Source organism: Phaseolus vulgaris, chromosome 7 (assembly GCF_051622355.1).
Source record: "Phaseolus vulgaris cultivar YP4 chromosome 7, ASM5162235v1, whole genome shotgun sequence".
NCBI classification, from domain to species: domain Eukaryota; kingdom Viridiplantae; phylum Streptophyta; class Magnoliopsida; order Fabales; family Fabaceae; genus Phaseolus; species Phaseolus vulgaris.
Genome location: NC_143504.1, coordinates 17,401,618 through 17,415,091, shown reverse-complemented (window position 1 = coordinate 17,415,091; position 13,474 = coordinate 17,401,618). Strand labels below are relative to the sequence as shown.

Sequence of the window (13,474 nt, the reverse complement as noted above, 5' to 3'; positions counted from 1 at the left end):
GTCTTTGTGCGTGGCTTGTCCTCGCGAGCTAGGGTTCCTTCGTTTTGCTCCGTCTGTGAGTACCTGAAAAGAAATGGACAAAGGGGCGCCCTCGCGGCCGTTTGCACTCCGATGATCAAGTCAGCTAGTGACAAACATCAAAGGGACACAACTCCGTATCGGAACACCGTGAATGGATGCTCCGAAGGTGGTCCTATAACTGAATAACTGAATAACTAGTGCTTTCTGCCCTAACTACCTGTGCGTACAGTGGGTGCGCCAACAAGACAACTAGGGTTTCTGTGTGTGTAAAACTGCGAGAATTAGGTCAAAACTCGGAAAACTCTCTCAAACGTCCAAAGCCCCTTTTAAATGCCTCTAGCATTTAAAGCGTCTTAAAGCGCATTTAAAGCGTATAAAAACGTTCCATGCGTTTAAAACGTTTAAAGCATTTAAAGCATTTAAAGGGCTTTCAAGCGTTCGAAACGTAAACTAAATGAATGCATACCTTAGCGAACTTTTAGGAAATCATGAATGTTCCAATGATTACTGCCACGTATTCTTCTGACTTGATCATTACTATTCGTGGAGGGCCTTACGACATTGTAACCCAACTTAGGGATAATCCATTGTGTAAGTCCTCCTTTCTCAAAGTGCATCCAGCGCAAAGGGGTGATTTTCTGGGTGCCAACTCATGCGCCCAAACCTCTAGTCACTCGCCCTGGGAGCGTATCTACATTTCTCTCGTACCATGCACGTGGTTCTCCCCTGGGCGTGGCCCTCTCATGGGTTGTATCTGTCCCAGGGTCTCCCAGCGGTGGCGTAGGTACTTCACGAGTCAGGTTACCCCCTACTGGTACTAGAACTATGGCCTTGAAGCCACCTTTCTCTTCTCTTTATTACTGTTCTGAGGTACTGAGGACTCTCTCGGTGTCGCCCCCTCCACGGTCTTTCCTACCCATGGGTATCAGGGGGTGGCACCGTTGATGCCTTAACCTGGCGACGCCTCATCTTAGCGACGCCTCATGATGGCATTTTCATGAAGTTCTTCTTGAATCAATGTAGAGTATGGGGCGGAAGCAATGGGTGAGATGATCAAGACCCTCCTAGGAGTTGTGTTGGCCTTGTAGGTGCATGATGAGTATGGTGTTTGAGTGGTTCGGCCAACTCAAGGGAGAAGGTGAAAGGATTGAAGTTTAGAGCCTAGATTTCTAGGAGAAGTAAAGCTTGTGCACAAAAATGGCAGCATAACCTTACTCAATTAAACTTGAAAAATACAATGAGATAGCCTTCCTATTTATAGGCTATCTTGGACGTAAATGTTAAGCTGAATTCTAAGGAAAAGAAAACCAAAATTAAATCTAAATTCTAAGCCATGTGCCATGTGCAATGACCGGCCACACAACCCTAGATTCTAGAATGTTTCCATCCAAAAGTGCTTTCTACACTATCCTATCTACTAAGTACCCCTAATGGGCCTTTATGCAAACATATACAAAGCCTTCTCTCTTCCATCCGTGGCTTCATTTATTTGTGTTTGAGCATGTTTGGCCATTGATCTTGTAAGGGGGCCTAGACGGTCTAGCTCCATGGATAGCCTCCCTCCTTCACGTCCTAGACGCTCACCTTGGTCTTGGTCTAGACGCTCTCCTTGGCTTGGGCCTTGGCTTCCTTGGGTAGGTGTGCTTGGCCCTCCTCCATCACCTCATCTTGGCGATGCCTCATCTAGGCGACACCTACACCTGGCGACGCCTCACCTCGTTGACGCCTCACCTTGGCGACGCCTTCAACGGTCAACCTGTTGACTTTCTTCCCTTGGGCCCCCTTGAGGGGTCCTAACATACGTTGACTTTGGCTTTGACTTTGACTTTGGTCAACGCCCGGGGACAGGACGGTACACAAGCCCCCCAATCTTGAGCTGACACTTGTTTCAGCAAAAGGACTAAGGCCTCGCCCTATCATCCACGTGGCATTCCTGCTAACATGACATTCTCTGAACAACTGACATGACATTTTCTTGAACAGCTGACGTGACATTCTCTGCGCTGAGGATGTGACACTTTAAGTTGTGTTTTAATCTCTTGACACGACCATCACTTAGCGCCTCTCACGCTTCTCAAGTTAACGTTACATCTTTCAAAAATGCGCGCTCCAAACCATTGTTTCATTCACTTTGCGCATTCTCTCTACTGTTCATCTTCCCAAGCTTTCCCTGCAACCTGCGCTCTCTCTTGCGCCTTCGATCTTCGTCTACCCAGATACTCAAAAGGTATGATTTTTCTCCTTCAATGGCTCTCCCTTTAACTTTCGTATTGATATAACTGCCTGTGACTATTTATTTTCTTTGCCTCTGGGATATTTTTCCCCATTCCTCTGTTTTCTCTTTTCTGAATCTCTCGCGGGGGTAGGGGTTTTTCCTAGGGTTTCTTTCCCTTTTACGCCTTAACCTCATTCGCTGAACCCTTCCTCTTCTTTATTCTTCAGCTCTTCTCATCAAACAATGGCGCGTACAAAAACGTCGTCCAACCCTCCACCCCCAAAAATCAACTATAGGGCCCTTTACCCTTGGGCTCCCGACGAGCTGCTCAACGAGTACTCGAGCCTGGTCTCCACAAAAGCCTGGAGGGATCACGTAGGAGAGTCGAGAACCTACGACCGTCGCGCCTTTGCGAAAAGGCACGACGAAGACATAACAGTGCTCCCTTGTACCCTAGGGGAACCTGTATGTGGGGACGAACGGGCCAACAATGGAGTCCCCTTCTTTTACTTCTACCAGGTGGTCTTCAAACGCATAAGGATGCGCCTTCCCTTCTCTAGGTTCGGAAGAGAACTTCTGACGAAATCAGCGTTGCCCCAGCCCAACTACACCCTAATGGCTGGGCCTTTGTCAAAGCATTCGACATTTTGTGCGGGTTCTTCGGACATGCCCCCTCTATCGACATCTTCCTTCATTTCTTCAAAGTGAAGAATCAGGGGAAAATCTGCTGGGTGAGCCTTAGCGACATATCTGGAAGGGTCCTCCTGACATTATTCCAACCGTCCTTCAAGGGGTGGAAGGGCAAATTCTTCAAAGTTTGCTGTTCTGACTTTGATCCCTCCGCCCTCGACGGCTTCCCCCTGTACCGGGTGAAGGAAGTGAAGCACACGAAGCCCAAATCCCTTGAAGAGCTGCCCTCGACTGATCGAGAGGCTTGCCAAATTCTGGCCAGCGTGGGGGCCTTCAACACCTCCACCCTGATAAGCCTTGAGTACAACGCCGAGGCCCTAGCGAAATACATAAGTATGAGAGCCTCCCTCATAGCCTTCTATTCACTGCCCTTGCCTGTTCTTACTTTGTGTATGACTTATCTGCTTTCTTTGTATAGTACTTAACTTGTGCCTAACCCCTACTGCATTTATCTTCTTGGTGCAGGTTCAAAGATGGACAAGCAACGAAGGTTGAGGCTTGCTCAAATTCTGAAGTCTAAGGGCGGGGCTCCCTCACAAGGGGTTGGAGATTCCACACCTCCCACTTCTGCGACCCCCCTACTGTTCCCAACTCTTGCCCTCAACACCTTCCAACGCCATCAACTCCACCAACACAACTCTCTCCTTATCAACCTCCAAACTCACCCCCTCCCATCGCGGCCATGCCCCTTGCGCTGGTCGAAACTGCTACTTCATCAGCCCCCCTTGACAAAGGGAAAAGGGTAGTGGAGGTGACTTCCGACGACGATGAAGACTCCTTTGAGGGGCAAGTCTTCAAGCGACAAAGGACCACCCAGCATGGCCCTCAGACAGTCACCTCTGCCACTTCCTCCTCACATGGGGCCGAATCCTTGAGGGAGGATCTTCCAAGTGCCACTTCCCCCCCTCAACCGATGGCCCTAGAGGGTGGGATTGAAGCTGAGCCCACAACAATTCCACCGCCTGCCCCAGAACTCCCCCTCCCAATGCAAGACTCGCTGAGGGGTTTCCTGGGTAGGATGTTCCCGTGCGGCCAGGCTGAAGGGCCTCAGAAGGAAAGCATTTACTATTACATGGGCGCCTTCATGTCTTGTGCCCAGACCTGGCATGCGCACGCCAAGGTCAAAGGCGTCGAAGCCTCTGCCTTCCAAACGCTGGAGAAAGAGGTCGCCTCTCTGAAAGAGGAGAAGGAGAGGTTGGCCACTCACTAGGGCGTCAAGAGGATGCTTACAAGATTTCTATAAGGGTGGCACAGAAGGCAAAGGAGGAGGCTAATAAGCGGCTGCATGAGGTGTCGCAAGCCAACGCTGAACTCCTTAATCAGGTGGTGCCCCTCCGCGTACGAGTCGCTGATCTTGAAGTAGAGGCGGAGACATCAAAGGTGCAGCAAAAGAAACTCGAGGACCAGTGCGTGGATCGGGAGCAGACACTGAGGAAAACTGAGGTCGCGCTCTAGGACAAGACCAGTGAGTGCTCCAAGCTAGTCGCCGAGAACGCCACCCTCCAAGCCAAAGTCCAAGAGTTGATGGCTGCTTTGGCCTCCAAAGAACAAGAGATGACCACTCAGGCAGCAAACTTCAAGGTTGCTGAGGAAAAGCTGAACGAGGAGGCTGCCACTGGGTTCGCCGATGGGTTTGCAGAGGCTCTTGTCCAAGCGGCCTGTGCCAACCCTGGCATCGACGTCTCTAGGTGCAGCCCTTTGAATGAAGTGGTTGACGGAAAAATTGTGCCTTTGGAGGCCTTTGAGGAATAGCCTCTTTCTGTAATAGCAACAAACATTATTTGTACCTATCTGTAATTATAACTCTTAATTTTGCTTAAATGCCTATTCGAACTTTGTCTTTGCCTTCTCGTGAGTCTTTTAATTTCTCTTACACTCTTATTCTTGGTAACTCGTGCTTCCATCCTTCTTCTTCTTCTTGCTCGTCGGTTTTTACTTGCCTTCTGAACTCGTAAAAGTCTTCAACTTGCTTTGTACATACTTGTTTTGAGCCCTCTGGCACTCACTGCAAAAGGTATTGCTGGCTTTTCCATCACTTCAAGGTGGAAAAAGGGGGTCTCATCTCTTCTCTGGCCTCGACGTTGCTCGAGGGCGTGGAGGGCTTATTTGTTCTTATGTGGCCTCGACATAGCTCGAGGGCGTGGAGGGCTTATCTCACCTGTACTGTGTGTCCACGCTCGAGGAGAGAGCTGCTTTGGGTGTCCTCGCCCATGGAGAGGCCTATACAACAGCGCCGTATTGTCCATGGAGTGTCTAAAACACCAAGGCAACTTAGCCCTTATCTCTTCACGCTTGGTGCCCACGCCTGAGGAGAGGCCAACTACAGTAGCGTCGTATCGTCCTCAGGGTGTCTAAAAACACCAAGGCAAAGTGTTTAAACGCTAGGCACCGGGGCTAGCTATTCATACCAGAGGAGGGGGCGTCTCGAAGGAATCCCTTTACCCCTGCTCAGGGACTAGGTACTCAGATTTTAACTTCTATCAAACATCTGACACCGGGGCTAGCTATTCATACCTGAGGAGGGGGTGTCCCGAAGGAATCCCTTAACCCCTACTTAAGGGCTAGGCTCCCGGATTTCAACTTCTATCAAACATCTGCCACCGGGGCTAGCTATTCATACTTGAGGAGGGGGCGTCCCGAAGGAATCCCTTAACCCCTGCTCAAGGACTAGGCTCCCATATTTTAACTTATACTAAACATGCCTGTATCTTTGATCTCTGCACACGAGTATGTGCTCCCTTTACTTGCTCTGATTTTGACGCTAGCTCCCTTATCTGGCGATGTCTCAACTTGGCAACGCCTACGCCTGGCGACGCCTACTCTTGGCGACGCCTACACCTGGCGACGCCTCATCTTGGCGACTCCTTGTCTGGGCGATGCCTTATCTTGGCGACGCCTTGTCTGGGCGACGCCTTAGCTTGGCGACGCCTACCTCAGGCGACACCTTGAGTCTTTGTCTTTCGTTTCTTAATCTTTGCTCTTACATCGTGTGGGAGGGAAAAACTGAAACAAAGCTTTACTTGAACTTTCCTTTTTACTTGGGTGACCTCATTAAAAAACCCCCGAGAGGGAAAAAGAGTGTCCCCTTTACAATTGTGTGATTCATAACTTTCAACTGAAATAAAATTTTAAATTGGCCACATTCCAATTGCGTTGAATGGGCCCTCCTTCTAAAGTCTCTAGATTGTACGAACCGTTTCCCTTGGCTTCGGTTACTCTGAAGGGTCCGGTCCACTTGGGAGACAACTTGTTCTCCAACTCGTAAGGATGAGCCTTCCTCATGACCAGGTCGCCAACTTGGAACTGTCGTAGCTTCACCTTAGAGTTGTACTGATGCTCTACTCTTCTCTTCACAGCTTCAACCTTTATCCTTGCTTCCTCTCTGGCCTAGTCCAATTAGTCTAGATTTACCCTTCTTTCCTCATTGGATTCTTCTGCCACAAAGCTTAGGAAACGTGGAGAACTCTCATGAATCTCTACTGGGATCATGGCATCTGACCCGTATACTAGGCTGAAAGGCGTCTCCATGGTGGAGGATTGAGGCGTGGTGTGGTAAGCCCACACTATTCTTGGTACCTCTTCTGCCCACGCCCCTTTAGCCTTCTCAAGCCTTCGCTTTAATCCCCTCAAAAAAACTCTATTCGCTGACTCGACCTGCCCATTTGTCTGGGGGTGTTCGACTGATGCGAACACCTGCTTGATTCCCACTTCTTCACACAATTTCCCCAACTGTTGGCTCGCAAATTGAGTGCCATTATCTGAGATGAGACGCCTTGGCACCCCGAAACGACACACAATGTTCTTCCAAACAAAGTGTTGTACCTTGTGCGCAGTGATCTGTGCCACTGGTTCTGCCTCTATCCACTTCGTGAAGTACTCGATGGCGACTATCAAATACTTCATCTTCCTTATCGCCAGAGGGAAAGGCCCCAAAATATCAATTCCCCATGTGTGGAAGGGCCATGGGCTGTAAATCGATCTCAGCTCCTCTGGAGGTGCCTTATGCCAGTCTGCATGTATCTGGCATTGCTTGCATTGCTGGGCGTATCTTACACAATCTTCTCTCACTGAGGGCCAATAAAACCCTGCGCGAATCACCTTGGAAGCTAATGATCTTCCCCCCACGTGGCTTCCGCAAATCCCCTCGTGAATCTCTAACATGATCCTCGTACACTCATCTCCACTCACACATGTCAGGATTGGATGCGTGAACCCATGCCTAAATAGCACTCCATCAACGAGGGTGTACCTTGCAGAGTTCTTCTTTATCTTTTTCCGCTCTCTAGGCTCTGCTGGGAGAATTCCATCTGCAATGTATTGCCTATAAGGCGTTATCCACGTGTCGCCTTCTTCCAAGGCGCATACATGCACGCCCTTCTTTCCTTCGGGCGAGGCCGCGTAGGTGCTGATGTGGGGTGCCCTCGCCGTATCTTGAATCAAAGAGCGATGGCTCCTTGGCTTTCCTCTTGCTGCCCTAATATGAAGAACATCCACACTATTGTCCGCCACGAACTTTCGCGGCGTTTTGAGCGTCTCTTGGATGACCGTCCTCTGCCTTCCCCCCTTGCCTGAGCTGGCCAGCTTGGCGAGCAAGTCGGCTCTGGCATTTTGTTCTCTAGGGACATGCACCAGCTCAATCGTAGCGAAGGCTCCCTTCAACGCTTCGACGTACCTCAAGTACGCAGCCATATGTGGATCCTTTGCCTGGTACTCCCCTATTACTTGCCCTGTGACCAATTGGGAATCACTGTTCGCCAAGAGGCTTTGAACGCCCATTTCTTTGGCCAGGAGCATTCCAGCGATCGGTGCCTCGTACTCAGCTTGGTTATTGCTTGCTTTGAAGGCGAAGCGTAAGGCTTGCTCGATCAACATTCCGTTAGGCCCTTCCAAGATTATTCCAGCGCCACTCCCCTGCTGGTTGGAGGACCCATCCACCGAGAGCATCCACTGTGACCCCAACTCCACCTCTTGAGGGTCTCCTCCTGGTGAGAGCTCTGCCACGAAATTTGTATAGACTTGCCCCTTGATGGATCCCCTGGGTTCATACTGGATGTCAAATTCTGATAGCTCCACTGCCTAGCGAACCATCCTCCCAGCTACATTTGGCTTTTAAAGTACTTTTCTGGATGGGGAGATTCGTCATCACCACCACTGTGAAACTGTGGAAGTAATGGCGAAGCCTCCTGGCTGAGAACACTACTGTTAGTGACGCCTTCTCCAGAGATTGGTATCTCATCTCTGGACCTTGCAAGGCCTTGCTTACAAAGTAGATGGGCCTCTGCACTTGGTCTTGCTCCTGGACCAGCACAGAGCTGATGGCCCACTCTGTTACTGCGAAGTATAATCGGAGGGGGACGCCTGCCCGTGGCTTGCAAAGCACAGGTGGCGTCGCCAGGTACTCCTTCAACTTGAGGAATGCTGCTTCACACTCATCTGTCCATGTAAAACGGCTATTCCTCTTTAGGCACTGGAAGTAGGGGTGGCCCTTCTCCCCTCCAGCAGACACAAACCTTGACAGGGCTGCCATCCTCCCAGTCAATTGCTGAACTTCTTTAACTGAGTTTGGGCTCCTCATGGCGATGATGGCTGCACACTTATCAGGGTTCGCCTCTATCCCCCTCTCAGTGAGCATAAATCCCAAGAACTTCCCTGCCTCTACGCCAAAAACACACTTTTATGGGTTTAATTTGAGGCGGTACTTTGATATGGTAGCAAACAGCTCTTCCAGATCCGCTGCGTGCTGCCCTCTCTCGTGCGAAGTCACCACCATGTCATCTACGTAGGCCTGCACGTTCCTTCCCAGCATAGGTGGAAGGACCTTGTCCATTAGCCTTTGGTAGGTGGAGCCTGCATTCTTCAACCCAAATGGCATTACCTTATAACAGTAACTGCATGTCTCCGTCATGAACGTCGTTTTACTCCCATCCCTTGGATGCATCTTGATCTGATTGTAACCTGAGAATGCATATAAGAAACTCAGCATCTTGCAGCCCGAGGCGTTATCCACCAACGCGTCGATGTTGGGCAGCAGGTACAAATCTTTGGGGCACGCCTTGTTCAAATCTGTGAAGTCGACGCACATCCTCCACTTCCCATTCGCCTTCTTCACTAGCACTACGTTGGCCAGCCACTCAGGGTATTGTATATCCCTAATGTGCCCGGCGCTTAGCAACTTCTGTGTCTCTTCCTTCACGACGAGGCATCGTTCTTCGTTGAACTTCCTCCTTCTCTGTCGAACAGGGCGAATCTTGGCGTCCATGGTAAGATGGTGGCACAAAAAATCTGGGTCGATGCCTGACATGTCCGTAGCAGTCCACGCGAATGCATCTAAGTGGCGTGAGATCACTGCTGCCACTTCACCTTGCTCTTCCTAGCTCAACAAGCGTCCCAATTTGAACACCTTACCCACTATCTGCCTTTCCACCACATTGTCTACTGGTTGGGGTCGCCTATCCCGCACGCTCTCTGCCCGAGACTCGCTTTTGTGATCCTCTTCTGTTGGCGTCGCCCTATCGGATGCATCCGAGCCTCTTCTTGATCAGATTTGATCACAATCACCTTGCCACTTAGATCTGGCAACTTCATCTTCATGTGGCAGGTGGAGGACACCGCCCTTAGCGATTCAGCACCGGTTTGCCCAATAAGATGTTGTAGGCTGAACTGGCATTCACAACTAAGTACCGAATGCTCTCGGTACTGGCTCTTCCTCCCTGTCGCGGCCTCATGGACCCTGGCGGGTTGTGCACGCGTCTGTGCTCTTGGGCGTGCGGGCGCAACACTCGTGCGTTTCTCATATACTTCACCCTCAGAGGCGATGTGTGCCACCGCGCGACGCCTTATCTCAGCAAAAGTCTTGGGGCAGTTGAGGATGATTGACTCGCAGAAAGGCCGGGGGCGTACACGATCATGGGTTCTTCTGTGGTGCCAACCTTCTTCACTTGTGCCCTAAAGCGGTTTATGTTTTTCTTCAAGGTCTCGCCTTGATATTGCTTCACGTCGAACAAGTCGTATGAAACTAAGGGTGGAGCCCTGTTGGCTAGGTACTGCTATCTTAAAGCGCATTTAAAGCGTATAAAAACGTTCCACGTGTTTAAAACGTTTAAAGCATTTAAAGGGCTTTAAAGCGTACGAAACGTAAACTAAATCAATGCGTACCTTAGCGAACTTTCAGGAAATCATTGATGTTCCAATGATTATTGCCACGTATTCTTCTGACTTGATCGTTACTATTCGTGTAGGGCCTTACAATGTCGTAACCCAACTTAGGGATAATCCATCGTGTAAGTCCTCCGTTCTCGAAGTGCATCCAGTTCAAAGGGGTGACTTTTCTGGGTGCCAACTCATGCACCCCAACCTCTAGTCACTCGCCCTGGGAGCGTATCTACCTTTCTCTCGTACCATGCACGTGGTTCTCCCCTGGGCGTGGCCCTCTTATGGGTTGTATCTGTCCTAGGGTCTCTTAGCGGTGGCGTGGGTACTTCACGAGTCAGGTTACACCCTACTAGTACTAGAACTATGGCCTTGAAGTCACCTTTCTCTTCTCTTTATTACTGTTCTGAGGTACTGAGGACTCTCGCGGTGTCGCCCCCTCCACGGTCTTTCCTACCCATGGGTATCGGGGGGTGGCACCGTTGATGCCTTAACCTTGCAATGCCTACACCTGGCGACGCCTCATCTAGGCGACGCCTACACCTGGCGACGCCTCACCTCGTTGATGCCTTACCTCTGCGACGCCTCACCTTGGCGACGCCTTCAGCGGTCAACCTGTTGACTTTCTTCCCTTGGGCCCCCTTGAGAGGTCCTAACATACGTTAACTTTGGCTTTGACTTTGACTTTGGTCAACGTTCGGGGACGGGACGGTACATTACTAAATTATAGTAATGTCACTTCTCATTCTCTTTTTTTAACACTCTAGCAAGAAACACCACACCACATTCTTCTCTCACATTCCTCTACTCTTATTTCCTTTGGCTGATTTAAATCTGTGTTATACTCGCTTCTCTATCCAAATGAAGAGTACTAACTCGGATAGATCCAAATATACTTCAAATTTAAGACTTCATTCCCTAGATCTTTAGAATGATTATCCTAAGACCAACTTGATAACCAAAAATTTTAAATATAAAATTCCTTATTTTGTATTAGAGAAAGGACAAGATCTCTAACATAAAAAACTATTTTTTTTACAGAAATTCTAAAAATGTTCAAAATAATAATAATAAAATATTTAAATTATTTTCGATTAAAATAGTTAAATCTACCAAAAATAATTGAAATCTTGCGTGTTTAATCTACTGCAATTGGACATGGATTTTAAAATTGTGGGTGGTTAGATGGGATATGATAGTATAATAATAAATAAAGCATGGGGTGTGATTATAAGACGAAAACAATCAGAAATTTTGCAAAACCTAAACCATGAGCGTCTCCGGGAAAGTAGAAAACAACACAGACAACATGGCAATGGCGACAAATATGGAGAATAAGGTTGCACGGAAAGAAGATGAAGTGTGTGTGTGCCGTGTCCCGAAATCCTTGAGCAGCGACCACCCAGAAGCTTTCACCCCTCACTTTGTGGGCCTTGGACCCTACCATCATACCCGTTTTGATCTCACCATGACAGATGAACTCAAGCTAGCTGCAGCAAGGAGGATCCTCAATCACGCCTTCGAAATCCACGTCTCCGATGTTCAACCTTTCTACCACCAAGAAGCCTTCACCTCCTACGGCTACAAGGGTGACCAGATCCTCCGTGATATCACCATCGATGGCTTATTCTTGTTGGCTTTACTCTACCGGAGTCTTGATGCCCAACCTCACCAACACACTTACTTCTTAACGGGAAAACACGGCATGCCCTTCGTCAACACCTTTGGTGTAGAGTTGACCATCCACGCTATCATCAGGGACATTTTCATGGTCGAGAACCAAATTCCCACCCATCTCCTTCACCAAATCAACCAAGCCAGCACCCACCTCGAAATTCAATCACATGATTTGGGTGCAAAAATGCAAATTTTCTGTCAACACTACTGTCCACTCGTCAACTTCGAAAAACCCTCCAAAAACACAGAAGAGCATGCTCATTTGTTGGATCTCATGTACCATATGGTAGCACCTAAGCCCGACCCCAACTCTGCACCCAAACCTAAGCCTAAACCTAAGGCTGACCCCGACCCTAGGCCAGATACAGCGACGAATGAGAACCCCGAGTCTGCGGCAGTGACGACTGAGAAGCCTAAGTGTACGGCAGTGACGACTGAGAAGCCCGAGTCTGTGTTAGTGACGATTGAGATGCCCGAGTCTCCGGATAAGCCCGCGGGTTATACGGAAAACGGCGAGAGCCCAGAGAAGAGTGATAGTAAGACAAAGACAAGCAGATGCTTTTACATATTTTTGTTTTTCATGATCATAGGCTTAATTTTGTGGTATTTCCTTTGTTTCATCGGGAAAATAATTTTGGGGGTGTTACGTATTCTATATGGTATTCTTAAAAGCGTGTCATCAGTGTTTGTGAAACTGTCAACTTCATTTCTCCCTCTGGTTGATGACACTATGAAGGTACTACCCTCGTCTCAACGAGAAAAGATTACACCATTCATCAACAACGCTAAGCAATCAGGTGAAACAATACGGCGGCACTTCTTTGGGGAAAAGGATACACGTCCCGCTGTTACAATCCAATCCGTGACAGAACTGGATGGTGCTGGGATTCATTTCAAACCCGCGAAAGGTGGCATAAAAGACCTTAAATTCGACGAGGGAACGAAACAATTGTTTTTGCCTGTTATCCAATTGGATGAGAACTCAGAGGTGATAATGAGAAACCTGGTGGCGTACGAGTCATTGACTAGACCCACTTACTTAATCTTCACAAGGTACGTTGAAATAATGAGAGCTATCATCGACACTCCTAAGGATGTGAATCTGTTGGTGAATAAGCAAATCATTGTGACAGAGCTGAGTGATAAAGTGGTGGCAGATCTTTTCAATGGGATGAGTGTATCCATTAGGCCTACCAACACTCCTGAACTGGAACAAGTGATTAAGAAAGTGAAAACAAAGTTCGAAGAAAGCGAGTGGCTAAAGAAGGTGGCGGTGGAGTATGCATATTCTTCTTGGAAAATCCTGACAATTATTGCGGCTCTTTCATTTTTTGTTCTGACGGCTGTGCAAACCTATTGCTCTATTTATGACTGCGCTTCTCGTTCCTCATCAACATTTGGGACACTTCCAGCAGTATCGGATGATGGTTTAATAAGTTCTATGTAAGTGTATGAGTATAGTAGTTCTTCTGTGTGCATGTGCGCCATATGTGTGTACTCTGTTCTCATTTGCAAAAGTCAAATAATGAAAGTTGTGTTTGGGCTCTACCAAGTATTCATTCAGCTATCAGGCTGGTGACCAAAAGTAGGACTTTTTTATTAGCATTTTTTCTTACAAAAATGGGTTTGTGGTTAGGACTTTCCCAACTTGGTAATATTTTAAAGCGATCACATTTCGATGGCTTTTTTATTAGCATTTTTTCTTACAAAAATGGGTTTGTG

At 48.4% G+C, this 13,474-nt stretch overlaps 1 protein-coding gene across 1 annotated transcript; it reads left to right on the top strand.

The window, feature by feature from the left end:
* Positions 1–11,319: 11,319 nt before the first annotated feature.
* Positions 11,320–13,315, top strand: LOC137817264 (putative UPF0481 protein At3g02645). The gene has a single exon (XM_068620518.2). The coding sequence runs from the start codon at positions 11,346–11,348 to the stop codon at positions 13,197–13,199; it is 1,854 nt and encodes a 617-aa protein (XP_068476619.1). The 5' UTR covers positions 11,320–11,345; the 3' UTR covers positions 13,200–13,315.
* Positions 13,316–13,474: the final 159 nt, after the last annotated feature.

Excerpts from the sequence above, each read along its gene's own strand:
- LOC137817264 (XM_068620518.2), top strand. The coding sequence starts at position 11,346 with ATGAGCGTCTCCGGGAAAGTAGAAAACAACACAGACAACATGGCAATG.